At 60.8% G+C, this 27,222-nt stretch overlaps 2 protein-coding genes across 13 annotated transcripts in view; one reads left to right on the forward strand and one right to left on the reverse strand.

Annotated features, from left to right (window-relative positions):
• Positions 1 to 8,363, forward strand: part of Baiap2 (BAR/IMD domain containing adaptor protein 2) — a 66,465-nt gene extending 58,102 nt beyond the window's left edge. For 2 of the 6 annotated variants that reach the window (XM_003464890.4, XM_063242317.1), the window contains exons 13-14: positions 1,496 to 1,530; positions 7,567 to 8,363. In XM_003464890.4, the coding sequence (XP_003464938.2) occupies positions 1,496 to 1,530; positions 7,567 to 7,636 (105 nt within the window). In that variant the 3' untranslated portion in view covers positions 7,637 to 8,363. Of the gene's footprint in view, positions 1 to 1,495; positions 1,531 to 1,912; positions 3,373 to 3,720; positions 3,766 to 7,566 lie in introns of those variants that run through there. The other 4 variants (XM_005001432.3, XM_063242318.1, XM_005001434.3 and 1 more) reach the window with 3 other exon arrangements.
• Positions 8,364 to 8,958: 595 nt separating this feature from the next.
• Positions 8,959 to 27,222, reverse strand: part of Aatk (apoptosis associated tyrosine kinase) — a 35,125-nt gene continuing 16,861 nt past the window's right edge. For 2 of the 7 annotated variants that reach the window (XM_063242291.1, XM_063242292.1), the window contains exons 2-14: positions 24,108 to 24,241; positions 21,434 to 21,581; positions 19,013 to 19,092; positions 18,631 to 18,749; positions 18,418 to 18,505; positions 17,390 to 17,547; positions 16,044 to 16,128; positions 15,849 to 15,970; positions 14,406 to 14,555; positions 11,504 to 14,051; positions 11,273 to 11,420; positions 10,910 to 11,127; positions 8,959 to 10,113 (exon numbers count right to left, since the gene is read on the reverse strand). In XM_063242291.1, coding sequence (XP_063098361.1) covers positions 10,000 to 10,113; positions 10,910 to 11,127; positions 11,273 to 11,420; positions 11,504 to 14,051; positions 14,406 to 14,555; positions 15,849 to 15,970; positions 16,044 to 16,128; positions 17,390 to 17,547; positions 18,418 to 18,505; positions 18,631 to 18,749; positions 19,013 to 19,092; positions 21,434 to 21,581; positions 24,108 to 24,241 — 4,112 coding nt within the window. In that variant the 3' untranslated portion in view covers positions 8,959 to 9,999. Of the gene's footprint in view, positions 10,114 to 10,909; positions 11,128 to 11,272; positions 11,421 to 11,503; positions 14,052 to 14,405; positions 14,556 to 15,848; positions 15,971 to 16,043; positions 16,129 to 17,389; positions 17,548 to 18,417; positions 18,506 to 18,630; positions 18,750 to 19,012; positions 19,093 to 19,412; positions 19,498 to 21,433; positions 21,582 to 24,107; positions 24,245 to 27,222 lie in introns of those variants that run through there. The other 5 variants (XM_063242290.1, XM_013147146.3, XM_013147145.3 and 2 more) reach the window with 5 other exon arrangements.

Below are 27,222 nucleotides of genomic sequence, written 5' to 3' on the forward strand. Positions count from 1 at the left end.
TTGAGTCCCTGTCCCCCCACAGTGGCCCATGCCAGCCTTGGTCTGCTCGCTACCTCTAAGGTGTGACAGCAGGGCTGGGGCACAGCTGGCCTAGAGGTTGTCCTTGTGTACCCATCACTGCTTGTAAGGAGCCTGGGGGTCAGGGAATTGGTTTCTAGAGGCTCCTTCCCTGCCAGCTGTGGGCCTCCGGCACGTGAGTTCCAGCTGCCCAGCACCATCTAGTCAGTGTGACATGGGGGCCTGGCCATCTCATCCGGCAGGCCAGAGGCAACTGGTGGAGGCGTGTTCCTCAGCCTCAGCATAGGTCCTCGGGTGCCCTGCATCTCTGTCTGGACTGGGTAGGGTTTGAGTTTTGGAGTGCAGTTCACACAGTCCCACCCGGCTCTGTCCAGAGAGGCCCCTGCCATTCTGGGGCTCTTGTGCCAGATGTTGTGGTTGGAGGAAGTAAGTCTACCAGGGCCTGCAGGTCAGGTGTAGGAAGATGGTTTTTCTCTGGGTGCAGTCCTTGGGCGAGGCTAGGGTTTGAGAAGGAACCACCCGTTACCAAGTCTTAGGCATTCTGGGGGTGCCATCATTATGTCCCAATGCCTGCGGAACCTCAGCGACAGGACTTGAGGCTCTGCAGGAAGTTACACTGGAGGTACGAGGTGCCTTTCAGGCTGTGGCCCCATTCCTCTGTGGAGAGTGTGGCAGTCGGAATGAGTGGTAGGAGGCAGGTGTGGAGGGGGATCCTGATGGTGCTGGCGTAGCCACCCCTTGGTGAGAACCTTGTGGAGCTCGGAACATGTTCGCAGCAGAGGGAGGTCCATCCCCTTGGGTGGAACCAGGAACTGGCCTAGGCCAGTTACTGGGCTGGGAGGTCCCTCTCACTCACTGCGGTATCTGGCTCCGGTTCAAGGCAGGGAGAGCCGGGAGATGTGAACCTCAGTGCCCTGGGGCCAGCCAGGCTGGTGGAGGATTCGGTGGAGGATCTGGCCTAGAAGCTGCAGCAGGCTCTGGGGGTTAGGAGAACTTGGGGCCCGGGGCTGGCCCAGGCTTATGTGAGGCAGGCCTGTAGTAGTCAGCCTCCTGCAGCCTCCTCCATGCCCCGCCCCCCTGCTGCCTGTCTGTGTAAGGTCCTGGCCCAAGGCTGGCATCCTCCGCCTGCCGAGGCCGTCCTTCCTTTTTCACCCCGTGTGAGTGGAGGGTGCCCTGCAGACCTCAGCTCTTGAGGAGCCCCACAGCATGGGAGGTGTGTGCTAACGGGTGATGAGGTGACCTGGAGCTCACATCATCCACTCAGCTACTGGCTAGATGCCAGTGGCCCAGTCAATTTGGGGTCACCATGGGGAATCAGGGCTTCTGGAGAGCCCCCAATTGCTGTGGCCAGAGGAGAAGTGAAGAAGCTGGGGGAGCCTGTCTGAACTCCAGGGTTATCCCTGTGGAGGGTACAAGGACACAGGGTGGGGGTACAGGTCCCTTGGGTCCCAGCCTGACTTCTGCACCCTCATTCTAGGGTCTGGAGGACTACGGAGCACGGTCTGTGAGCAGGTAAGGGACTTTGGATTCATCTTTGGGACCGTGGGCTGGGGTACCAGGGACTTGGTTGGGGTAGCGCCTATCTTGGGGCCGAGAAGACAGATGGTAGTTCTTCCTCCTGGGGCTCCATTCTTTCTTGCTGTGCTCAGAAACCCACTTGGCCGTGGTGCTCTTTTCTGGCATTCTGGCCACTTGTCCACCTGCACTGGCAAGGACAGGGTTGGGGAGGGCTGCTCACTGCCTCTGGGTCTTGCCTACCTAGAGCCGGGTAGGGCCACTGCTGTCCATGTCCCAGCCTGGACCCTGCCCTGGCTTCTCCATCCCCCTGCTCGAGGCCAGGCAGCCCGCGGCTGGCCAAGGGCACCTGGCAGCTGTCCTGTGCTTTGTTTCACAGCGGCAGTGGCACACTGGTGTCCACAGTGTGAGGACGCTGACCGCCGCGGCTGCTCTGAAGAGCTCCCCATTTCCCTCCTCAGCTCTCGTTGGGTTTGTTCTTGGATTGTTTTCTTCCCTCCCTGCCCCTGCCTTTTGGTTGGTGACCCCAGACTCTGTGATCCCCCAGGGTCCATGGTGCTGCTCCCTGCGCCCCCTGTGCTCACCCCCCCCCCCGCCCCCATGTGTCCCCAGCCTCAAACAGAAAGTGCCAGGTGGGGCCTGCCAGGCTCTGCCCCGGCCCGAGGTATTTGCGACGCACACCCCTTTTCTAAGGCTCCCTGTGGGCCAGGTTTAGAGTTTGAAGAAAAAAAAAAATCTTAAAAAAAAAAAAAAAGTCAAAAACAGGAAAAGGACTTTTTCCTGAAAAACAAAAACAGATATGCATGGACTCTGGTGTACGTACTGTTACTCTGCATCTGACCCCGGCACCCTCACGTCTTCTAGGACGGAAGCGGGTCAGACCCCTTCCAAGGGCCACGTGGAGAAAAAGGGGCTCATGACAAGCCCCGGGGGGCCTCCCGAGGAAGCTGGCCACTCCTGTGAGGGAGGCTGCAGCCCATGCCTGGGCCTACTTGGCCCACTGGGCCGGGCCCTGGGCCGCTTTCCTCGGTGACACTGCTGGACAGGTGTACATAGGGCGGGAGTGGTGTTACCTCACAAGTGCGCTGGCAGGCGGGGGTCGGGAGCAGCCCTGCCCGGCCACACGCGGACATTCCAAAGACCTCCAGAGACCACCCCACCCCCACGTTTTGGAAATCATTTCTTTAACCAGCCTTGCAAGGAAGTTGTGACTGCCCGTGGCTGCTGGGCCACAGGGGCAGGGTGCCCCAGCCTAGCTGGGCTGGCCCCACGCCTCCCCCCGGGGGGCAGGCAGGCCTGGCCCGGGTTCTCCCAAACGCTCTCGTCTTTCTGTGTGTCTTGGTGACTGTAGAAACAAGCACACTGGACTCAGTGGCTACTGGCTTTGTCTCTTCACCCTGAATTCTGGGCAGCTGGGCTGGGGCGCAGCCGGGGAGGCCTGCGGCCAGTGGAGCCCTCACGAAGCTATGGATGTGCCTCTGCTACGGTTTAGCGCACGCTTGCGCGCCTGCCTGCCGAGAACCGGGACGCGGCCTGGTAGCGTGGTGAGCGGTGGCTCGGGCACAGACCGACCGTTTTATATTTAAGGAAATCATAGCCAGAGCCTGGACCTGTGTAAAGAACCTTCTGTGTGTTCTCACTTTGCTAAACAGATTTCAAATCCAGGGGATCCCATGCGCAATGGATGAATGTAGACACAAAGCAGCGAAACGCGTATGAAGATGTAGTGCCGAAAATACTTTTTTCCTTTCTCCTTGCCTTTTTCTTTTTTTCTTTTTTAAACCTGAATTGTGCCCTGTACTGCAGTTAACTGTTTGAATAAAAGTTTTATTTATTGCATCCAGCTGGGTCGGGAGCCTCCTTCCAGTTCCCAGTGTAGGCCGGGGCTGAGTGAAAGGCGGATCCCTGTGCTCCCCAACTGCGGCCCACGCTCAGTTTCCCCAGGGCCCTCAGGCTGCTTGCAGAGCTCCGGAGCGTGGCCGGCCCGACCTGGACTTGCAGGCCGTGTGGGCCCACCTGTCTCCACCTTGCTTGCAGATAACACCAGGGGGGTCCCGCACCGAAGCAGTGGCCCAGGACACCGTGCTCCGGGTCCCGGTTGGCAGCCTGCTGACCTAGCCTCCCTGCAGAGTACTGACTCTCTCCCCCAAGCCCGGCTCCACCAACCAGCCTTGTGTTTCCTTGCAGTGCCAGTGTGGAAGTGGCCCGATTTTGAGCCGCCTTGACTAGTTAGTAAGTTGCCCTGGTCTTCCCATGCCCATTCGCATCTGCAGTGGCTCTGGACAGAACCTGGCCTTCTGGTCCTTGCTTTGGGCCTTCTTAACAGCCGTTCCCTCCTTGGGCTCATGGGTCTCCTTCCTTCAGCCTGGAGTCTGTGGTTCTGCTTGTCTGACCCGTCACTGCCCTTGCTTCTGGGTGTGGGGTTGGCCTGGCCTCTGCCTGTCTTCTGCCCCTGTTGCTTTGGCTACAATCAAAGGGTGACACTGGCAAGCAGCTGGGGACGGGCCTACCACCCAACTGCAGCATCAGTGCGGGTGGTCCGCTGGTTGTGCAGTGGCCCGGTGAGTATCAGAGTTGGGGGGATAAGGCTGGGCTCAGGATCAGGGTCCTGGGTGGTGGACCAGGTCCTGTTACCTTCTGACCTTACCTGGTCTGCTGCCCACGGTCTGATACGCTGTCTCAGCGATTCAGGAGTGCCCTGCTGCTATACATAGGACACCTGCTGAGGGAGAGTCTCTTCTCTGGTGACAGCTGCCCTTCCCTCAGTGCTGGGCCAGGGAAGGGCCAGCGCCCACAGACACACCCATGCTCCCACCCCCAGGCCAAACAGGCATCTGTCATGCTGGGGTGGGGGGCTTCCCACTGTCCCCCAACGCTCCGAAGGCAGCCTGGGAAGCCAGGATCTACATCCCTGACTGAAGACCTTGGTCACCACGTCTGTGCAGGCTGTCCAGCTCAGACCAGTCCTTGACCGCGGCTTCTCTGTCCCTACCTTCTATGGGAGCTGTAGCGTGAATGGCAGGAAGCTCTGTAGGAAGATGCTCCTGAAGTCTGAGGACCGGATGTTAGTGCCCCTGGCTGGCCCTGGGCAGGGTGGCTTGTACCACCCCCAGCTCCTGCACACAGGCTGCTTGCTGAGAGCGGACATGCCAGCTCCTCCCAGAGTCCTCCATTGTGCTGCCCTTACATCCCTTTGAGCCAGCTGGGACCATGCTGTCCTCACCTGCAAGGCTGAGGAGGACTGAAAGTTCTAGAAGTCTCCGTTGGGCTGAAAAACATGAGAGCGGTAGTCGGTACTGCTGGCAGACAATCTGGCACCGTGCCTCGGTGCCTCAAACTGTTTCCTGACCACACAGGCAGCTGGCCTTAGCAGGTGGTCAGAAGCTACTTGTGATTGCTTTACAGGTGCCCCCCCTCCACTGTCTAGCTTCACCCCAAGTGTAGGGCCTTGGGAGAAGGACTGGTACCAGTCCACCACTCACACTGCTGGTCAACAGAGGCCCACAGCACACCTGAGCCTAGAGGGCCCTGCTCCGAGGATGCCAGAAGCCACTTTTGCAAAGAAAATGGGCAGCAGCCTGATTCTGACCTAGAGTCCCCCAAAGGTTCAGACATTCGTGGTGATCTTTGTTCTCAGAGTCACCCTGCTTCTCATTCAAGTGGTTGATCAGAAAATGATGCTGTAAAGCCTGCGACGTCCTTAGTTTCTGTGAGCCTGGGAGACAAGCTGGAGCGGCTCCAGGGAATCCAGCTCTCCTAGGTTCTGGTCAGTGACCCCCATGGACTGCTGCCCACAGGGCTGAGGTCTTCCTCCCTCATCTTTCTTTGCTCTGAGCAGGCACAAGGGTCGCCCAACTTGCTTCTGCCCCGGCAACATCCCCAACCTGCCCTCTGAGTCACATCCGGCCCAGAGCCCCACAGTCCTATGTCCTGTGGCCAGCTCACCCAGCCTTCTCAACTGTCCTGACTCCGAGCAGGCCATCTCTGGGTCCTCCCGCTCTTGAATACTTCTTAGTGACACTCCTCTGCCAGGCACAGCATGTGCTGGTCCTGTCCCCAGAGATTTGTTGTTGCTTGTCTGCTGGACGGCACGTTCAGAAGAAAATGTGTCCTCCAGAGGGGGCAGACATGCCTGGCAGGCACACACATAGAGGCTTTGAAGTGACTTCAGGCTTCAAATCTGGTCCTTCTGCCATCTCAGGGCTGGGCCCTAACCTCTACAGAGTCACACAGGCCAGCTCAGGGCCACTCACAGGCACCTGCCCTCACACTGTTCCAGGAGTGGTGGCTGCACCTGGCGCTTTCTGGCCGTGTGCAGAGCAGAGGTCTTGCTGCCACCATCTCTTCAGACTGGCTTGACCACATTTTGGGTGCCAGGCCCCCATTGGTCCCCACCATGTTGGGGGGGGGGGTGGAGAAAAGAACATGTGGGTCAGAGAGGAGTGGGACTCCTGGAAGTCTCTCGGGGGAACTCAGCAGGCCTGCACCTCTGCGCTGGCCTGGGCTGGCAGTGCATGTCTGTCAGGGAGAGTTGGGGTATGAGTTGAGGCTGGGGCAGAAGTCAGGTATGTCCCCCAGGATACTTGGCCATTCTGCCCTGGCCACTGGTCGAATTGGCTTCCTGCTCTGGTATCTAGGCAGGTCTACTGTCTCCTCTGCTGTCCCAGACTACGGGGGATACCTGTCCCCACAGACCTGCCTAAGCCTGGGCCCGAGAGCAGTCTAGGAGCCAGATTGGGCTGGCCTGGCCCCTGCCCTGGGCCAATAGCTGGTGGTCCTTGCTGATGACAGCAGGATCCCAGCCTGTGAGCCCTGGCATCCCTTACCCAGACCGCAGGTAAAGGCCTGAGGCTTACCTGTACAGACCAGAGCCACACAGGATGTCGCAGACCCCGATGCTGTGGGCAGAGTCCTCAGTGGCCTTTAATCCTGAATGCTATAGCCCAGGCGTGGCCAGCCGTGAAGCCACAAAATGTGCAGACAGCATTCTAGGGGGGAAACTGCACGGACCTGTCAGTCTATTTTTAGTGTCTTCTCCTTTTCAAACTTCACAGTCGAAGTGTTTCAGATTTTTAGAAAATACAAGGTCCTCAAAACCATGGGGCAATGCCCCTGCCCATGTGGGTCTTCTGGGGCATGCTGGATGGAGTGCCCGTCACTGACCCACCGGGCTCAAGGACCCAGCTGGGCCTGAGGTAACCAGCCCTTCCAGGTAATAGCTCCAGCGCCAAGCCTGCGTCCCCCGGAGTGTGGTCTTGTGCCTCAAGCCCCTGTGTCCACACACCATCCGTGCTGTCCCTCATGGAGCTGCCTGATGTCCCCGCCTACTTCCCTGCATTGTCCCCATGCCCAGCAGGGCCTACGAGGGGGAGGCTGTGTGAGGACAAGGCCAGTGCTGCCCCATCTGTGCTCATCTCGTTCCATTTCCACTTCTTGTCTCTGGAGTCCTGTCCATGTATCAGCTGTGGCAGGGTAGGGTGTGGCTTTCCTGGGAGGAGGAGGCACTGTGTCCTCCACAGGGAAACTGCCCTGTGGTCAGCCCTCCACAGGGGCCACAGGGGCCACCCCCAGCCTGCGTGTGTACCTTGTCTGTTGTGTCTGCGTGTCTGGGCACCCTGCATGCCTGGGCTGCCTCGTACTGTCTGCTGAGCCATGTCCTATTTTTTTGAGAGGCCATCAGCCCCTCTGTCCTCAGGGCTGGGCCTGGTGGGGTGTTCACCAAACTGATGTGGACCCTCCTCAAGGCTGTCCAAGTCTTCCCTCTGCCCAGGACAGACATCTGACCTGAGCTGGGAGGGGTTCAGCTGGACCCCACTAATCCCCAGGTGCAGGTGAAGGGTACTCTGCCTGCCCAGAGCATGCGGGGTGAGCAGAGGGGCCACACTGGGGGCCAGCAGGTCTTGCAGATGGCACCTGGCCCAGCTCCCTCATCTCCTACCCTAGGCTGGGCCCCATTAAGGGTCCCAGGACAGCCCCAGTGGTGCAGCCTGTCCACAGCACTGTCCCGACCTGAAACTGCTCTTCTCTCCTCAGGAACCCCTTTGCCAATGTGCAGCTGAAGCCAACAGTGACCAACGACAGGTCTGCCCCACTCCTTGGCTGATGGCCATGTCTATGTCACCACCCTCTGGGCCCATCTGCAGAACTAACACTGTCACCACCTGTGTGTCCCTGGTTAGAGGATGAATGTCTGGTGCCCACTTCCTGGCGTCACTCTGCACGTCGGCCTGCCCTGGGCTGGATTCCAACTGCTCCAAGGAGCCTATCCAAAAACCCAAGTCACTGGCTGTGTCACCCCAGCAAAGACGCGGCTCCCTGAGGCCAGGGACCTTGGTCCTGGTCTGCGAAGCCTTGAGCACAAGGAAGGTACTCCCTTCATCCAGTGGCTAGAAGGGAGCTCACTCCCAAGCTGCTTCCAGCGCCCATGTCTCATCAATAAACATTTGTGCAAAGCATGATCTGTGGCCTGAGGAGTGGGCAGCGCCCGAACCTTCACTGGAGGAGTATCAGAAGCACCGGACTTCCTGCCAGCTCTGCTGCTGTGCCGAGGTCAAGCCTGGGCCTGCCCAGTGCACCCCTGGGCTCCTGCCACTCCTGCCTCTCAGCAGACACCATTACTTCCCTGCCTGAGCACCACTCCCACAGAACTGCCATGGGGCCTCCTGGTGTCCTCCTTGCCCCCAGATCTGTGGCCTGGGTTACTGATCCTGGGCCTGCCGGCCAGCGGGGAACCTGCTGCTGGACTCTGCCTCTGGCTCTTGGGGATTCCCCGAAGGCTGTTTCCTGCAGGCACTGGGCCACTGCTCAAATACAAGACTTTAACATTTTTATTTCTGAATCTGTACTTTGTGCCGCCTTTGAATGCAATACCATGTGGTGACCTCAGCTGGTGACAGCAGTCTTTGTCTGTAGAGGTCCAGGCAAAGCTTGCTGCTCACAGACCCTCCCCCAAGGGCTCCAGACCCCAAACTCCCTGCCCACACCCTACTCAGATGGCTGAGGGCACAGAGCTCTGGTGGGGACACACAGCTGGACACAGGGCCTGGACAGTAGAGAGCACAAACGACCCACTTCCCCGAGTCTCTCCCCATGCTGGGCTGAAAGACAGGCAGTGGCCTGGGAAGGTCCAGCTTCTAGGGAGTTGCCTGTGGGGTACATGCCTACACCTACCCTCCTCACCCTACCCTGGGTAGGGCCAGCCTTTGGAAGAGAAAGAGGGATCTCAGGCATCTCCCTGCCCAGGCACAGCGGTGGCAGGTCGCCAGCTGTGGCAGGTTGCTAGCTGTGGCAGGCCAGGAGGAAGAGCTAGAGTCCCTCTTGTCCCCAGGCAGTACTGGCAACTGGATCCCACCCAAGCCTTGGACTGCTCCCTCCAACGCAGGACTTTATATTGACCCCAAAACAAAACATGCTGAGTACAAGAACTTTTTCATAGCTTGGTTTCTCTTAAAAAATGAACGAACAAACAAAAAAATCATTGCACCAGCGTCCTAAGCCTCAAACTAACAAAAAAACACAAACCAAAATCTAGTACTCCCCCCACCCCCAGAGCAACAATAAACTTTACATCTCTTTGGCAACAATAACTTAGAATCACCCCATTATTATTCATTCCAGCAATAGCTGTTACAAAAATAGTCCCTGTGCTACCCAGCCCCCTAGCGCCACCCTTCCCTGTACCCCATCATCCCCAAAGGCAGGAGGAGCCCCAATGATAACGGGTGCAGCCTCCACCCTCCTTCAGTGCCAGGCACAGGACAGGGCACTGCCCTGCCAGGGACACCTCGAAAACAGGGCCAGGGTCAGGGACGCAGCCTAGAAGTCCTCTGGGTGCCTGCAGGTGCCACAGCTCATCAGAACCCCTGCGGGAGCAGCCAGGCCCTGTGCAGGGGCTTGCAGGGAAGGCAGTGAAGGGATATCAGCCAGACTCTGATGAGGGCGGGGGACACCAGCCCAGGTGCCCATCCTGGACCTGTGTAAACCCAGACCCAGGGTGGGGGCAGCTCTGACAGCTACCTCAGGGCCTGTGCCCTGTCCAACCAAGTGACCAAGTGTCCCTGTGAACAGATGGAGGGGGCCAGCCAGGCACTGCATGCAGGCCCATGGCCCAGGGCAGGCATCTCAGCGTGGACCGAGCAGTCCAGCAGCAGCAGCCAGAGTGGAAAGGCAGCTGCAGGGTTGGGGCCAGCCACGCCCAGGGATGTAGGATGTGGGGCCCTTTTTAAGTGTCTATGTTTGTGTATCCAGACACCCACAGCCCTCGGGCCAGGCCATCCTGGGGGTCTGGCAGCGAACCCTAGTGTCCAGGACACATTCTTTCCCCAGGGTGCCAACAGGCAGTGTGCACAATCTACTGTCCATGGCTGGCCGGGGGGCCTTCTGTCCACCTGCTTCTCCAGGATGCTGCATGGGGCGCCATGACCCTGGATCTGCTGTCACCAGGACTGTGGTCCCCACTCATTGCAATCATGCTGCTTCCAGGGACAGGACAGCAGGGGCTCCACTGACACCAGTCTCTGCAGAACGGAGTGTCTGCGCCTCAAGCCTCTGTGGACTCGATTCCGGTGCTTGCTGTAGGTTCTGGCAAAGAGAGAGTGCGACATGAGCCTATGGGGACCCATTTGCCCTGCCCAGATGCTCACACGGTTACCAGCGTTCCTCTCCCCTGCCTGTCCACCGTCTAGACGATGAGTTGGTTGTCCCACAGCTCCACCCTGACCAAGCCCTTTTATATGTGGGGAAACAGAGGCCTGAAGAGCAAGAGGCTGGTCAGAGTCGTGCAATTATTTCCTGGTCACTGGCCTGTCTGTGGCAGAGTGAGGTTAACAGACCCTTCCCGCCAGGGTGCAGGCACAAGCCCAGGGCAGGTGGAGAACCAGATCTATCTTGAGCAGGGTAAAAGGCAGGTAGGTTCCCTGGAAGAAGCCGGTTTTCAGGGCCACCTAGCAGGATCCTAATGAATTTGTGCATGGGTCTAGGGAGAGCTCTCACCAACCTGCCAAGAGCCAGGTGTGGACCTGGGCACAGCAGGCAGTGGGGGAATCGCAGCAGTGCCCACCTGAGCACTAAGGGCTTTGCTGCTGCCAGCCCTGTGTGCAGCGGCTTCTGGCACACGCACCAGCAGAAGGCTAGAAGTGGGGGTTCTGGGGATGAGGCTGGGCAGGAGGGGGGACAGCCAGCGGGAGGCCCAGGACGGTGGGGGGTGGGGCAGGCGACTGGACACTGCATCTGCCCAGAAGACGTGGGGCGGCCAGGCCACTGCTCCAGGGACAAGGACAGACAGGCCAGAGCAGGCGTGCGACCCCTGGCAAGGGACCTGACCTCGCCAGCCTGTTTCCCCACTCCCCTTTGCGATGTCCCCTGCCGCTCCCCTTACCTGTGCCTTACCTTCCACGGACTGGGCGTCTAGGTCCGACACGTGCGAGATGGAGAAGCGGGACACGGGCGCGGGCGACACGGTGAAGCGCGAGGTGGGCGCAGTCGCGGCCGGTGTGGGGGTCACGGCAGGGGCGGGCGCGACCGGACCCACGGTGGTCACCAAAGCCCCTTTAGCCGGCGCCCGAAGGAAGTCGCCATCCCACTCGAACCCGCCACCTGAAACCGGGCCGGGCTACCGGGTCACTCGCGTCTGCTGAGGCCGCGCCCCGACGTCACTATGTCACACTCCCCAATGTCACTCCCCTCACGGTCCGCCATGCATCACCGCCCCTCTCTGACGTTATGCCACGTCCCCACTCACCCTCTTCCGTAGCAGAGCCGTCCGGAATGCGGGTACCCCGCCGTGGCCGGCTGGGGGCGCTGGGCGAGCCAGGGCTGCCCGGCAGGTACGCAGGGGGCGTCTCCTTCGCACCGGGGAGAGGCTCCCCGAGCTCCCGGGTGGGGCTGTCCTGCGGGGATCACAGCACGCCTTGCTCGGCCACCGCCCCGCCACGCCCACACCGAGCGCACCCCGCGGAAGCTGCGCGCTCACCTGGTCAAAGAGGTAGACGGTGACGTCGTCGAAGAAGGACACAGCCTTCTTCTTGCGGTCCAGGTCCTCGCAGAACGCCTCCGACAGCAAACTGGGCATTTTGAGCAGGCTGCGCAGGTTGCGTGCGCTCTGGCTTTCGGCCACCACCACAGGCACCGCGGGCGACTCCTCCTCGCTGTCCTCGCTGGGCTCCTGGATGCTGTAGCAGCGGAGCTCCTCATCAGACTCGTCACTGTCCTCACTGTCGTCCTCTTCCTCTTCTGGCCGGCCCTCCAAAGCCCCAGGGCACCCAGGAAGGGCCAGGCAGAGCGGAGCTCTGGGGGTACCTGGGTTCCCCGTCCGCCCCGACGACAGTTCTGGAGGGCCCTGAAGCTCTGCACCATCACCATCAGGACTCCCTGGGACAGGGGTTAGTAGGAAGAACTTGGAGGAGCAGAAGCTGGGCACAGGCTGCCCCTCAGCTGAGCCTAGGGACGCAGGAGGCTCTGGCCTGGGGATAGAGGGACAGGCCCGTGGCTCTGAAGGAGACTCTTGAGGCCCCAGTGTGGGTGACAACACCTCCCTGTGAGGAGCGCTGGGTGCCTCCCCCAGAACCCCAAAGACAGGAGAGGTCTGCGCAAACTGTGGCCCAGGGTTCTGGTCAGAGGTTTGAACTGGGCTGCTGCTCTCAGGTCCCAAAGGGGGCTCAGGCTCAGTGTCCAGGTCTGAGAAGTAGGCAGAGTCTCGGTAGGGGTTCTTCTCACTGAGGCCCCCCAGGGAGGCTGAGCGCTGGGTCTCAGGCCCTGGACTGTCTCCCTCTGCAGCCAGCTCCCTGGGCTCACTGGCTTCATGGGCCTCCTTGAGCACAAACTCAGGAGACTCATTGTTCTCTGTGTCATAGCCACTGTCCAATGCACGGGGTTGCCCAGCAGGGGGGCCAGCAGCGGAGGGGCTGCAGACTTCACAGTCACCATCACTGGCCGAGGATGGGATGTCCAAGGAGTTCAGGGAGTCAGGTGTCAACACCTGCTTTTGCAAAGCATATAAGGCTGTCACTACGTTGGGTTTCTCATCCTGGGGGCCATCACTGGACACATCAGTGAGGACACCTGAAGTGGCCTCTGTTGTATCTTCATCCTCACTGCCGGGTTCCTCTACTTCTGGAACGCTGGTGCTGCTGCCAGGAGTCAGGACCAACTCTGGCACTGCCACCTGGCTGCTAGCAGCAGGCGTGGGGGAAGCTGGAAGGGTGTCAGGAGCACTAGCCTCCTCAGAGGGAAGAGGGGCTCCCTCATGGGAAGGAGAAGGGATGGAAGGAAGGGACAGCGGGGGTCCAGCAGAGCCCTCAGCTTCCTGGGCAAGCCTGGGTTCTGCTTGGAGGTTGTCACCCCCACTTAGAGCTGCCCCAGTCCAGGGGGCTATGACCTGGCAGGGAGCAGGTGCCAGGCCCTGGGCAGAGCCAAGATGGGGAAGGGTGAGGCAGGGGCCTGAATCAGGACCAAGGGAGACTGACTGTGGCCCAAGCAGAGGCTCTCTGGGGCCCACCTCCGGGGAGGCCCATGGGGTCTCCACTGGGCTGGGGCAGTCATCCATGTAGCTGTCAGGATAGCTGCCCACATAGCCGAGGTCCCAGGACTCAGGATCGCGACTGGCACTGTTGTTGTTGGCAGACATGTTGGAGCTCCAGTGTCCATGCTGGGTGGCCCTCTGTGCCTTGACCTCCCCCAGCTCCTCCTTGCCCGTGGTCAGCAAAGCCCCTGCGCACGAAGAAGGGGACGCGCCCAAGGGGTCCTCAAAAAAGGGTGGGCAGAAGGCGGCCTCTCCCCAGTCCATGTCCTCCGCTGTGGGTGAAGGTGAGCGGGAGGGGCAGGGTGAGTCCCGGGGGCGCAGATGGTGCTGGCGGAGTCCCCAGGGGCTGTCGGCTGGCGCTGCGTGGCCCAGCAGGGGCTCCATGGCCAGCGAGGCGGAGGCGCTGCCGTCTGAGTCTTCGTCCTCATCCTCATCCTGGTCGGCGGCGGCGTGGGGGCTGGGGGCGCAACCAGCGCAGTCAGGGTCGTGGCCTGCGGTGGGTGCGGCCTCCTCCAGGCGGATGAAGTATTCGCTGCCGAGCGAGGGGCTGTGTGCGCTGAGCACGGGCACCACGCCCAGCGGCGCCCCGTCCAGGGCACACAGCTCCTGCAGGCGTGCGGTGCGCCCTGGGCTGGGTGGAAAGGCTTCGGCGGCGCCACGGCCTGCCTCCCACTTGTACTCGAAGTTGAGGCCTCGGCTTGTCTCAGTCACCGTCAGCACGTCGTCCCCATCGCTGTGGAAGCTGTCACCGGTGAACTGCTCCAGCAGTGGGAAGGATGAGGCTGCTGCCAACTCGGCCGCCACGCCCAGCGGAGGACCCGATGCCCCCTGCCCGGCACCCGTGCTGTCCCGGCCTGGCCGCAGTGAGCGCCAGCGCTGCTCAAACTCCTCCTCCACCTCGGTGGCGCCCTTGGCACACAGGTAGGACAGCAGCAGGTGAACCTCTTCCGCCGTGGGCCGCTGCTCGGGCTGCAGCCAGCAGAACTGCATCACTTCGTACCTGCCGGGAGGTTCCTATGGGTGGTCCAGCCCCCACTCAGAGGCGGGCTGGCCAGGAACCCGGGAAAGTGGAACACCGACTTCCACATGGGAGCTCCCCTGGACCCCAGGTGCCTCCAAGGCTGCTGGGAGAATCTCTCACTTCCTCAACACCCTGAACCTCCTGAGGCCCCAGGAGCCTGGGAGCAGAGGTGAGGGAAGGGGGTACTGCCTTGGAGCCTCTCCCTGATTAGAGGAAGCAGGAAGAGAGGACAGCTGGAACCCCAGGCAGTCACACTGAATCACTTGTCCCTGGAGACTTGGGGTACCCTCCCCCAGGGTCAGCATTCCTGCCCTAGTATGGTGGGGTCCTCACCAGCGATCAGACAAGGTCAGCTGTAGCTGGGGCTTGGGCAGCTTGAGCTGCTGCTCCCGGACGGCGTAGGCCAGCACCTGTCGGTCCGAGTGTTGAGGGTAGGGCTGAACACCCAGCTCAAAGAGCTCCCAGATGGTCACACCCAGGGACCTGCAGGGGTGATTACCATGAAACAGACAGGCTTGGGCAGTACCATACAAGACACCATCGTGCCATCTACTCTGGGCCCAGAGCTCAGTACACACCAGCTGTCCCTCCCCAAGGACAGACTGCCAGGCCCGAGCTCAGTACAGAGGTAGGCCTGGCAAAGTAAGGCCAGTCTGGCCTTGCACAGTCATAGCATTGGTCTGTCCACTCATTCATTCACTGGTCACACGGAGGATGCCACACCAGGTGTGGGAGCAGCCAATGAAACTGAAAGGAAGCCTGGAACCAGACAGGGCTGGTCTAAGAGGCTGAAGCAGGAGCAGACTGGACACCCTCAGCGATTGGGTAAGGCTAGGGTGGCAGGCAGGGGTGCCTAGAGTATGTAGGGCTGCGAGAAAACAGCTGGGGGTCCCTTTCAGGGCATGGTGGCTTCCCTTGGTTCCCTTGACCCTGGGAAGTAGGACAGGGTTGATTTGGCATTGGAGAAGTCACTGTGACCCTGGTGGCCAAAGTCCTGCAATGAGGACCCCAGCCAGGGTTCTGAGGATGAGTGTGCCAAGAAGGGGGGGGTTGGTGGGGTTCAAAAGCAGGTGACGGAGTGTGTGTGACAGGGCATAGTTAAGGGACTTAGAGGAGCGCCCCCTGCATGCATACAGCTGTCAAGGAGTGGGAGGGAGCAGAGACCCAGAGGCTGCTCCAACCAGGAGGGGGCACCCTTCCCCCAGGAGACACACCCAACACCTGTGCAAGCCCCAGGGCAGCTCAGCCCCACCCCTCTGAAGGCTGCAGGGCCAGGTCAGAAAGAAGGGTTGCTCAGTACCCAGCTCAGTGCTGGGGCTCGGGATGGAGGCATCCAGGCTGCAACTCTGGAGGTTCTAGCATCTCCATTTGCTCCTCCATCCACAACCTGCGCTCTCTCAAGGGCAGCAGAGAGCCCCCCAGGGCTCTCCAGAGCTACAGATGGAGTGAAGGCCCCAGGCCCCATAAGGACACACAACCCCCTGCTGCTTGTGAAGCATTTTGGAACCTAAATATGTGCTTTAGCCTGCTTGACATTGCTGGTGTCTGCAGGGTCCTGGGATACCTGATACCCTGGCTGTCCAGGCAGTCCTTCCACCAGCTCGGGGTACAGGTACAGGTGACACCAGAAGCCCACAACCTTATGAGGCCACAGCGTGGCAGACGCAAGCACATCAGGGCACACGTGGCCTTTCCCTGAGTGGAAAGGGTAGGGTAGCGGCCTGGCAGTGCCCTGGCCCCTGCTGGCACCGCCCTCTGTTGCGGCCCCATGCTCACCACACATTGCTGCTCTTGGTCTGGTCCACCACCAGCAGGTTCCCATGTACCTCATCCACTAGCTCGGGCGCAATCCAACGTAGCGGCACCCACAGCTGGTCAGCAGTCACGAAGTAGTCTTCCTGCGGGCACACAGGGCAGGGTCGGCCCCCACGTGCAGCAGCCCACCCCACAAGCCTGAGCCACCTGACTTACCCTGTATTTGCAGTGGGACAGGCCATAGTCGCCGATCTTCACCGTCAGGTCAGCAGTCAGCAGGCAGTTCCGCAGGGCCAGGTCGCTGCAGGGAAGGAGGCAGGGTCAGCTGAGGCTTTGGTGCATGACAGAGTGGCTCATCCCTGAGGGCATCCTGGGCTTAGGCCATCAGGCACACAGGAAGCAGAGAGGCTGCTCCACACTGGGCACTTTGGAAGGCCTGGGTAGACATGGCCTCAAAGGTGACGGTGAAGATGGGGGAAGTGAGGCCCATGGGCTGCCAGTGAAGACACTGCCCAGCTGCCACCCTTCTCCTGGGACAGCGGTCTGCTGACCTACCCAGGGAGCGCTCGGGCCAGGAACAGCCCCACCCCGTGTGTCTACAGTCTTCATGACCGTCTCCCCTCCTCCAAACACCCTGAGAGGAAGCAATCAATGGGTAAACTGAGGCCTGGAGTGTACCAGGGGGTCCTGTCCACAGCTAGAGCCCATGGTCCAGGGCCTTGTCCTGCCCCACCAGGTAGGGGTGGGGCTGAGGCCCCAAGGTATGGTAGGCATGGAGCATCAGCAGGCAGGCCATTCGGGGTGGCCTGGAGCCACCTCTACCCAGCAGCCGGCCCTGGTGCTGGGTCTAACCCTCCCATCTGGCTAGTGGCCACGTGGGAGCTGGGGCACAGAGCACTCTAGGGTGCGTGACGTCCACTGCACAGCTACTGTGCTGAGGACTTAGGCTGGGGATGGAGTGCCCTGGCCTGTGTCTACTCTTTGAGGTCAGCGTCTGTGTGCCAGATGACAGCTGTGGGCAAGTGTCCGGGGCCACAGACATGTGCCTGAGGCTGTGTCAACTGGGGCAGGGGCACGGTGGGCAGGTCAGGAGGCTAGAAGCTGCCCTCTTCAACAAAATCACTGATGCTGGAGTTGCCTGTGTCATCACTCAGCACCAGGATATTGTTGGGGAGGACGGCCTGTGCGGCATCCAGGGCTGGCGGGGGCCACTCGTCCATCACTACTTCTTCCAGCACGTCCCGCAGGCTCCCGAGGCACGGGCATCCTGGCCCATCTTTCTAACTGCCAGAGGCAGCACAGAGCCATCCCCCCACTGCAGGGCCAGCCGACCCCTTCTGCATCCTGAGGGGCAGAGTGGGGCTGAGGTGGGGCCTTCACTTCATGGTTTCATGGTGTGAAACCCCTCATAGCATGGCTGCTTGGTGCCTCGTAGGGTGACCTGCTTACTCTTATGAGGCCCCAGGGAGTAGCAGCGCCATCCACCCTCTGTGCCCGAGAGGAGCCTACCCCCGAGGGTCAGCAGGGAGGACCCTGCCCGGGTGGCCCTGCCTGCACCTCACCTGTGTACGTAGTTGTTGCGGTGCAGGTGGAGGACACCGCAGGCCACCTCACAGGCCATTCGCTGCAAGGTCAGGGGGTCGGGCGCCATAGACTCTGTCATCCGGCAGCTCCGCAAGTAACCTTTGAGGTCCCCCTGCCAGGAGGGAGCACATGTCACCTGGCAGTAGAGTAGTGGCTGCCAATTTGCTACCCTGCCCTGGGGATCCCTGCCTCGCCTTGCCTTGCCCCCCATCTATGCTGGGCTGAGTCAGTGTCTGGCTAACAGTCATGGGCAACAGATACCTACAGAGCTGGGGAGAGGCTGTGTGTGCCAGGGACAGGCCAGCCAAGTGGCCCACTGGTAGGAGGCCCTTCCCAGAATGCCTTCACTAATGAACCTGCTGGCCGGCCTTTCAGGGTCTGGAGCGCCATGTCCCCTTGAACAGACAAGAACACAAAGCCAAGTGGATCTGCTTGCTGCCAAGCAACGCAGGAAGGAACCCAGAGCTGGTGACCAGAGGGTGGGCCAGTAGCCACCACTGCTGACCACCCAGCCCCAAGAGTCCAGACACCAGGCTGTAGGCACCTTTGTCCTGCAAGGGACCCAGTTGTGCCCCAGGTGCCCTAGAATGTGCCAGTGCTGGAGCTATATGGGGCACACAGCAGGCACAGGACTCAAATCTGCCCTGGGGAAGTGGCCAGTCCCTGGTCATGATTGAAACTGAAGCCAGGGAGCTCCCCGGGATGCCCTGCACTGAACCACCACCCAGGCTGCTCTGAAAGCCAGGCAATGACACACACGCTACCCAGCCCTCAGAGCCATGGCTGGTGTTGCTGGGTCCCCACTTTGCACAGGCCTCCTCTGGAAGGCAGCAGGGCAGGGCAGGGCCCCCTGGGACTCCACTTTAAGGGAGATGGGAGGCCCAAGGCCTGGCACTATTTATGGGCAAAGCATGGAGGCCCCAACTCAGCAGAGGGCCCCCCCCATCCCATCTAGGGGACAGCTCAGATCCGAGGCCCTGGACAGGTAGGGCTCTTTGTCACTCACCAGCGGACAGAACTCCATCACCAGCAGGTAGGGTGTCACCTCAGCACACTGAGCCAGGCACTGGAGCAGACTGCTGTGCTGCAGGGCCCTGCAAGAGCCACAGGGTGTCCTGATTGCAAGATGGAGCAGGGTGGCACAGAGCCTCCTGTGTTGCAGGTGTCCTGGCCAACTGGCCCATGCCCCTCCAGCTGCCTGTCCCCAGGTGCCACCCACCTGTAGGGCTGCGCCTCCTCCAAGAACTGCATCTGCTCCTGCACACTGGCGCTCACCTTCAGCTCCTTCACCACCACCTGGGTGCTGCTGACACCTGAGTGTACCTCTCCCAGGAACACCTGCAGGGACAGGTGTCACTCAGGGCACACTCCAGCCCTGTTCTGCCTCCCCCTCCCCCAGGATAAGCTTCTTCCTTCCTGTGCCTCGGTTTACCCCTTGCAAGAGTTCTGGACTCTTCTGGCTGGAATACCATGAGCATATGTCTACCCCAAGGCTGTCCTGGCTCCTCTGCATGTCCCCAATGAGGAAGGGGTCCAGAGGAAGCCGGACTCAGTGTGCTGCTCCCCGCCACCCTCCAACACAAGGCTACTGCCAGACTCACCTTCCCGAACCAGCCGTGCCCAATCTCCTTCAGGTACAGAAGGCTGTGCCGGCCCAGGTCTGTGGACTTGAGGAGCTGCACTGTAACAGGGCAAGGGGCTCAGGACCCCAGTCATCCCCCTCCCACTCTCCACCCTCTTCCCTGGCTCCTCAGCTCTCCTGGGGAGCCCCCCTGAGGCCCCCAGCACCAGCTAGGGAGGGCAAACTAGACCCCCAAAGCAGAGCCACACTTGGGGGCCACCATCAGGGGCCAAGCTGTCTCAGGAACAGGGATGGCTGATGCCCAGGAGAGCCATGATTCTGAAAGCTACACCCAGGCATCTCTCTGGGTGGCCTGGGCACAGGGGTACCCGAGCCACAGGGACAAGTCAGGCCAGAGACAGCAGGGCTTGGAGCTGGACCTGACACACAGGAGACACCAGGCAGGCAGTGTGGCTGCGGCGGCGGGAGGCTGGTGCCGAGGCTGGGACGGCCCAGAGCAGCCCGCCCCATCCTGCCCCAGCATCCCAGCACCAGGCACTCCAAAGGCTCCTTTGTTGGGGGCTGCTTGGCACAGCCCTGTACGAGACACACTGGGTCCATTCTCCCTGTGGGCCAGGCTGGGTGAGGTCAGCAGCAGAAAGGGTCAGTGTAGGCTCAGGAGGAAAGGGCCACGGCTGGCTGCACCCACTCATGCCCTACTGGATTCCCCAGATTCTGTTCCCACACCAACTGCTCAGAAGGCAGAGGGGGTTGGAACTGAGCCTGGCTCCCAGGAGAGCCCAGGGGTCAGGGGGCTTTGTTGGCTTGATGTAGATAGAATTTGGGGGGGTCCCATTGGGCCTGTGTCCTAGGGCTTCTCTGCACCTCAGTCTGTCTTGGCAGCCCCCTCTCCCACTCTGGGGTCTCCAGGACCTCACTTGTCCTCAAGCAGGCTCAGGTCTTGTGCCAGCAGACATCAGGAGAGCTAGCAAGGTAGGAATAGGTCTTAGCGTCGTAAGACATGGAACACAGGGTCTGGGGGGCCCTGGGTGGGCGGAGCTGTCCTCCTCTGCCATCTTGTGACCCCTATGGTTCTAATCTGGGACCCCTAGCCTCATCCTAAATCTCTCCCTCCCCTAGAAGCAGGCTGTGTCCCGTACAAAACAGCAGATCTGCAACAATGGGAAAAACACACCTCTGTCTTCTCCTGGGTCCCTGTCCCCCTTCCCCCAGGGAGAGGCCTCCAGTGGCTGGGACCAGGATCGTGGGGCCCCAGGCACACACTTGCCCCCAGCAGATAGGCCCAGACTTAGCACATTACACTGAGGGTGGTCTGTGGCTCCCATCTGTTCCCAGCAGTGTCCACACAGGACTCAGAGACCCCCACAGCATCCAGGAAGGCGGACCCCATGCAACTGAGATGCCTGCACTTTCAGGAGGTGCTGGAACAGCTCAAGCCTTTGGGTCAGTGGACAAATGTGCTCCCAGCCTGGAGTCCCAGGCCCAGCCTCCTGTCTGACCAGTGACCCCTCCTCCAGATTTGGGGCTGGAGGACCCGTGTGGAGCACTGAGCCTGGGTGGTGGCCGGAGGTCATCTGATTGTGTTTTGCTGGCCCAACCAGTGCCTAAGATGGGAAACAGGGTGGTCAGGGCTGAGCAAGGCAGGCCAAGTGGCCATGGAGACATGCCTGGTGCCAACAGAGCCCACATTGGGTCTGTGGGGCTCCCTGGTCTGACATGCCCTCCCTCGATGTCCATGGAGAAGCAAGGCTGGGCAGTAGGGGGGCAGTCCCTGGCTAGAACTTCCAGATGGGGGGATCCTGAGATCAAGGACCCTGCTCCATCCAGGACAGAACAGATTCCAATTCCTTGGGCATCACCTCTGGACCCTGGGCCCCATGTTTGTGCCTCTATGGCCAGCACCGTGGGAAGGACCCCAGGAGGCCTAAAGGGGGACATGCAAAGGGAAGTCCCAAATCAAGGGATCCCCAGGAAGAGGACAACCTCTGTACCTACTGGCTGGGTCCCCCACCCCAATTCCTGACCCCACCCATAGGGGAACCCATGTCCCCCCTGGAGAGCGGGGACACAGGGAACAGGAATCTAGGGTCGACCATCTCAGGGACAGCACAGAAAAGTGACCGGTCCTAGGCCCACAGAGCCCGCACTGTGTCCCAGCCAGTCCTCTGTTCTACAGAGCACCCTCTTGGGTGGGGAGGTGGCAGGTAGAAGGCTGTCCCCAAACCTGTTGACAGCTGGCCCCCAGTTCCAGAGAGAGAAGCACACCCTCAGCCACAGCCCAGCCTGGGAGGCATCTAGAGGGCCCATATGTCCCCAGCCCCTCCTGTCCCCACTGCCAGAGCTGAGGTCCTTGGGCATCCCCAGGGCCAGGCCTGCTGACCCCCAAGATGGGGGAGTGGACAGGGAGGCCAGCCCTGCTCGCCCTACCCAGCCCACTCACCTGAGCGTCCTGGCTGCTTGGCCATAGGCAGGGAGACCTCAGTGAGTGGCAGGACGTACACGTCAGGCCCGTTCTGCACCGCCACTGCTGGGGAGCCCTGGGCCGAGCAGTCGGCCGCGTATTCGTCCCCCTCAGCATTCTCGAACTCCTGCAGGCCAGAGCACAGCCATGAGCCCAGCACAACGAGGGTCAGAGGAGAGGGTGCGCCTGGGGCCCGCGAGGCACCCCTTCCTAAGGAGGTTTAGGCAGGGGGTAGAGGGCACCTATCCTGTGAAACTGCTCTGTCACCTCTTCTGCAGAGCCCGGCTCCTAGCTCCTCTGTCCCCAGGGACTCAGCTATCCCAACAGAAGCCAAGGCCAGTGGTAAGCCAGGACACGTGCCTCAGCCCTCAGCAAACACTGTGAGCCTGGGGCCACAAGTCTCAGGCCAGGGATGGGCAAAGCCCCACCCTGGGGAGGAGCTGGAAGCAAGGGACTGAACCAGAACCAGACCCCAACACCACAACCACCCCAACATCCAGCAGCCCTCACCCCAGACCCTGTCTGTGGTCCTATCCTGTCCTGGGACAATCTCAAGGACAGAGGACATCATCCTACCTGGTCCCCAAAGTCCTCTGGGAGAAGCAACTATGTGTCCCTACCTCTGGCAGAAGAGGGGCAGCAAGCCCAGGCCATCTCCACCCCCAGGCAGGTCCCACCCCCTTCCCCACAGAGTCACCCATGGGCCTCCACCCTGCACCTCCCCACACACCTACCCTGGGGCCCGGCTCCTCTTGGCAAGGGTGCTGACCTGAAATGGGGCTGCCACACCTCACTGGAGGAGCCCCCACAGCAGCTGTAGCACACCCCAAAGTCCCAGAACGAGACCCAGGCCCAATTTAAAACAAGTGTGCACAGGCACACACACGCCAGGACCAGCTTCTCCCGGCCACGTGCTGGACTGCCCCACAGCCCCGCTGCCCATCGGGGAAACTGACGCTCTGCAGAGTCATGGGGCATTCTGGGAGCTGGAACCTGGTTGCCCACTTCAGGGCCCTGGCTCCTGCACAGAGCACTGGACTAGGAGGGAGGAGGTCTCATACCCTTGCTGCCTGGGGGCCCTCTTTTCTGTCACTTTTCTCACTGTAAAGAGGCAGTTGTGGGCTCTCTATTGGTTTTCCTGGGGGCCGATCTGGTCTGCACCCAGAGGCAGAGCCACTCAGGGAAAGGAGTGAGAGAAGCTGGTTCCCATAGCAAACCCCCTTCCCTGGGGCCCAGAAGACCTCCTGTCATCCCACCTGCAGCCCAGGCCCCACTGCCTGGGCCATAGACACACCCCCTCCCCATGTGGGCTCAGCCCATTACCTGCCCATTCAGCCTGGGTGCCCACCAGGTGCTGCCAGCACAGCGGGCGATCAAGTAGCACAGTGTCAGCATCGGGGCTGCCCAGCCCCTTCCCCAGGGCAGCTCCAGGAGGGGAGCCTGAGAGGCAGCTTCCCACCAGGGTCTGCCAGCACTGGAATGTTCTGGGCACCATGCTCCCCAGGAGGTGATGAGGGCACAGGGCGGGGGTGCCTGCCTGTGTATAGGGCCTTGTTCTCACGGCCTCGAGGAAGGCCCAGGTCCCACCCTTTGTCCCAACCCCACCCCTGTCCCTACAGCTCTGAGGCCCTGGATTCAGGATTCTCCATCAAAACCATGTGCCTGAGGGCAGGGGCAAGGGGGCACCAATGCTACCCGGGCACTCAGCTCCCCTAAAAGCATTCAGAGGCAGCTTTGGAAAAAGCAGGGGGCAAGCAGATGCCAGCCTGAAGCCTCCCCTTGGGGCTGGGGAGAGAAGGGGGACTCTAATGTGAGACCCACAGTGGCTGGGCCTGAAATACACAGAGGGTGCTGTGCTCAGCCTTAAGAGGCTCCTCCCATCCCTGCTCTCTAAGGGCAGGAATCTGACCTCCTGCCCAGCTGGGCTGCCCTGCGTGGGTGCATGAATGGCTGGAAGGCCCCGGCCAGGCCGCAATGTGCTGATCAGCAGAACTGCAGCCCACGCCACCCTAGGTGGAGCCTCTGTGTCGGGTTCAGCTTCATGCTTCTCCTGCTGGACCAAGCCACAGCTGGATAGGGGTGACTGGGGGGCTTGCATGGTGGGGGACAGTCTACCCTCAGGCCCCATCTTCAGAGAGGGATCCACCTTTCAAGCCCAGCCTCCCTGGGCCCAGTGAAGCTGCCAATGTGGCTGCTCACAGATGCTTTGGCATCTAGATACAGATGATGCTCATGGGAAGAAGATACTCAAACTGGGGACTCCAAGTGACCGGTTGGTGCCTAGGAAGCCTGTCTGCATGACTTCTGCTTCTGTGTTCAATGAACAAGGGTCCTCCCCAGGGACAGCCCTTCCACTCTGAGTCAGAGTCCTCAGGTTGCAGGAACCCCCTCCCACCCCAGCCTTCAAGGCCTCCCTCGGCCTTCTGACCCCTGACAGGCCTGACCCTGACCTGGGACAGGACAGCAGGAGGCCATGGCTTATAGAGGGCAACCCAAAAGTGAGCAGGCAGTGGGCAGGGGCCCATGAGAGCCCCAGGAGGAGGGTTGTGAGATCCCAGGCCCCACAGAACCAGGAGGGCGGGCAGCTCAAGCCGAGTGGGTGTGAGACCCCCTAGGGGCCCAGTGGGCCACCATGGTGGACCCCAGCCCTCACCTTAAACCCGATGCCACCTTTCTTACAGCACAGGCAGGCCAGCATGAGGACGATGACAGTGAAGAGTCCAGAGAAGGACACAGCTACCACGGCCAGGGAGGACGACCACGAGAGCTCGCTGAGCGGGGCACCGTCTGCTGAGAAGGGAGCATGTGGGGGAGGGGGCCTGAGCCGGGCATCCAGCAAGGGCCTGCCTCCTTCGCCCAGCCGCAGCCCACCCCGGACTCCTGTGTTCTGCATTGGGCCTCAGCACCAACTTCATGCTCAGGGAAGCTGTCCAGGACCCTGCACCCTGATAAGGCCCAGAGCCAGCAGACAGAGCTCGTGGTCCTGTGGCTGACCACTGAGGGTCACTCTGACCCCGGTGGGGCAAAACTGGGCCCAGCTCCCAATGCAGGGGTTCACAGACATCTCTACAAGATCAGGGTCTCAGGGATTGTGGGAGGGCCCCTCTTTTTTCTTCTGGACTTTGGGTACCCTACTCTGTCCCTCTGAGGCTAGGAGGGCATCACAGATACTGTTAGAAGGAGCAACCACTGAACTCGCTACTGGCCCCTAGCCACATGCTGGGGCCTGGACACTAGAGGCCAGGGCCTATGTTACAAGCCTCCTCTCTGCAAGGTGCAGTGAGCTCCCTGGCTCTCAGAAGATGGCCCTCTTCCAGGCAGGAGCTGCTCCAAGCTGTCCCATGCCCAACCCACCCCTAAGGCCTCTTGGTGTCCTGTTTCTGTCCTGCTTCTGTCCTGGACACAACAGGGCACCCTCTCCAGCAGCTGGTTCAAGTGAATTCCATCCTCTCAGAGGGGGAAACAGAGGCCAGGCTGTCAGCCCTGACCACAGAGGGCCACCGGGAGGAGGGGGGTCGCTCGGCACCACAGAGAGCAGCCAGAGGGCTAAGCAGACCTGCTCCATCTATCCACATCAGGACCTTTCTCCAGACTCATGCCCAGCCCTTCTGGAACAGGGACACTGAGGCCATAGGTCAGGAGACTCGGACCAGGCCACGTGCCAGCAGTCCCACGGCACGGCACCAGGTGGAGAAGGCCGGCTCCTCGGCTTTAGGCTGACTCAGCCCTCAGCTGTGCTAGCGCTCAGCTGCCCGCCAACCCTCAACTGAGGCTTCCGCCTGAGTCTCCCTGCATCTGCGGAAGCAGGGGCCCTTCTGGCCAGCCCACTGGGAGTCAGATCCTGGACAGAAAAACCTGACCCGAGAAGGTGGGGCCCAGGCCCGGTGCTCTGGGGCCCCACTGCACTTGCCAAACACAGCACAGCACACACGCTGCCTTCACATGCCGTGCACCAGACACTGCATGGCCCACACAAGTGAATGTGCACACAGACACACACACACCACAGGTTCATGTGCACAGACACACATGCACACACCATGTGCACATGCATGAATGGGCATGTGTACACACATCTTCTCCTGAGTCCACAAGCCTGCTCTGTAGGGATCATCTCCGCTTGGCAGGGAAGAAAATAGGCTCAGGAGAGTTACATGTGCCCATAGAAATGCCCACAGGTGTGCCAGGGGTCACGGACAGCCCTGCCCAGTCCTCTGTGAGCCATGACAGACTGCACCACTGTCCCCTCACAATCTGTTCCTACTAGTCAGGAAGGTCCCCGCTCCTTTTGTTCCTGTAACAGCCACAGTCAGGGGCGAGACTCTGCTGAGTTCAGGGATATAATCACCCTCTGGGTGTCAAGAGGGCCTGGGAACCACCGATCACCCATGCTGACTACAAAGGAAGAGAAAAGCCCCAGGACTCAGACGGGCAGGGTACCCCCCAGGCATGATTCTGGGAGGCAGCCGGGCTGCAGGACAATATGTCCTGAGGGCAGTGCCAGGCTCTGCAACTCATAAGGGACCCCAGGGGCTCATGGGGCTAGGGAGGCCATGTGGCACTTTGGGCTGGGTAGAAGTGGTAGGGGAGACAGGGGCCCATGGATCAAACGAGTCAAGCAGGATCCAGCCCTGCTCTTTTAGCACAGGAAGTCCAGACACAGATGGGCCACTAGAGAGCCCTGAACCATTGGGCTGGCCAGGGCAGTGTTAAGAACCCAGATTATACTTGGGATGTGCTGTGCACACACACAGACTTCCTAGCTCTGTCCACCAGGGGGCGAGGGAGCAGAGTCTGGGAAACTGTGCCCTCCCTGTGTTCACAGCCCTCACCCAAGGAAGCCAGCCTGGGAGTGGGGTGTGGGGTATGGACAGGTCACAGGGGAGAGTGAGGCACCTTCCAGTGTCTATCTGGACAGGCAGGCCTCGCCCTCCTGGGCTAGTCATCCCTCTAGGCAACATTTGGGATATGGGCTGGGCTGGCCACCAGTCAGCTCTGATGAGAGTCTGAAGGCTTTTGCTGCCTGTCCAGAAGATGCCAAGTAGGCCAGGCCACCTTCCAGGTCATCCAGGATGAGCCCTGGAGTCCTCAAACCCTTCCAGTCAGCAATGTCCTTTGCTGGAGTACGGGGGCCAGCTCTGCTGAGATGCGGGCAGAGACAGCAGAACCAAGGCCCAAAGGAGGGGGACAGGAGGCTGAGAGGGCAGAGCCAAAGAGGACAAGGATGGGCCTGGACCTCAACAGCTGAGTTTGGAATCAGGGCCCTGCCCTCTTGCCTGGCCCCTGTCTGTGGGGCTCCACCCACCCAGGCAGTTTTAGCCTCACCAGGGAGGCCCTGTCCCTGCCCCAGGCAACCCCCACTTCACCTGAAGTCCCGCCCACACTCAGCCTGCCCCACTCTTACCCTCACCTGAGGCCTCGCCCACTCCAGAGGCCCCACCCTCACCAATGGCGCTCCACCCCGTCTTTCTGAGGGGCCACTGTCTGGGGTTGTTTAGGACTCAAGGGCCACCTGGGCACCTGCTCTACCCATAGTCCTTGAGGTCCAGCCACAGGCTAATCCTGTGTGACCTTCGTCCCCACAAGGTAGCACTCTGGCTGCTTTGCACATGTGATTCAGAGGAGCAGGCTTCTCGGATCCCTTGGCAGATGAGGGGAGGTTTGGGGTGACCAAATATACAACTGGTACAGAGCACAGGCCTGCCTGAGGGGCCGCAACCTGGGGATGCCAGTGTAAGGACGCGTGTGAGCACCGGGTCCTTTCAGGC

Source organism: Cavia porcellus, unplaced genomic scaffold, assembly GCF_034190915.1.
Source record: "Cavia porcellus strain 051 isolate PalLab524CR breed Dunkin Hartley unplaced genomic scaffold, mCavPor4.1 scaffold_32, whole genome shotgun sequence".
Taxonomy (NCBI): Eukaryota; Metazoa; Chordata; class Mammalia; order Rodentia; family Caviidae; genus Cavia; species Cavia porcellus.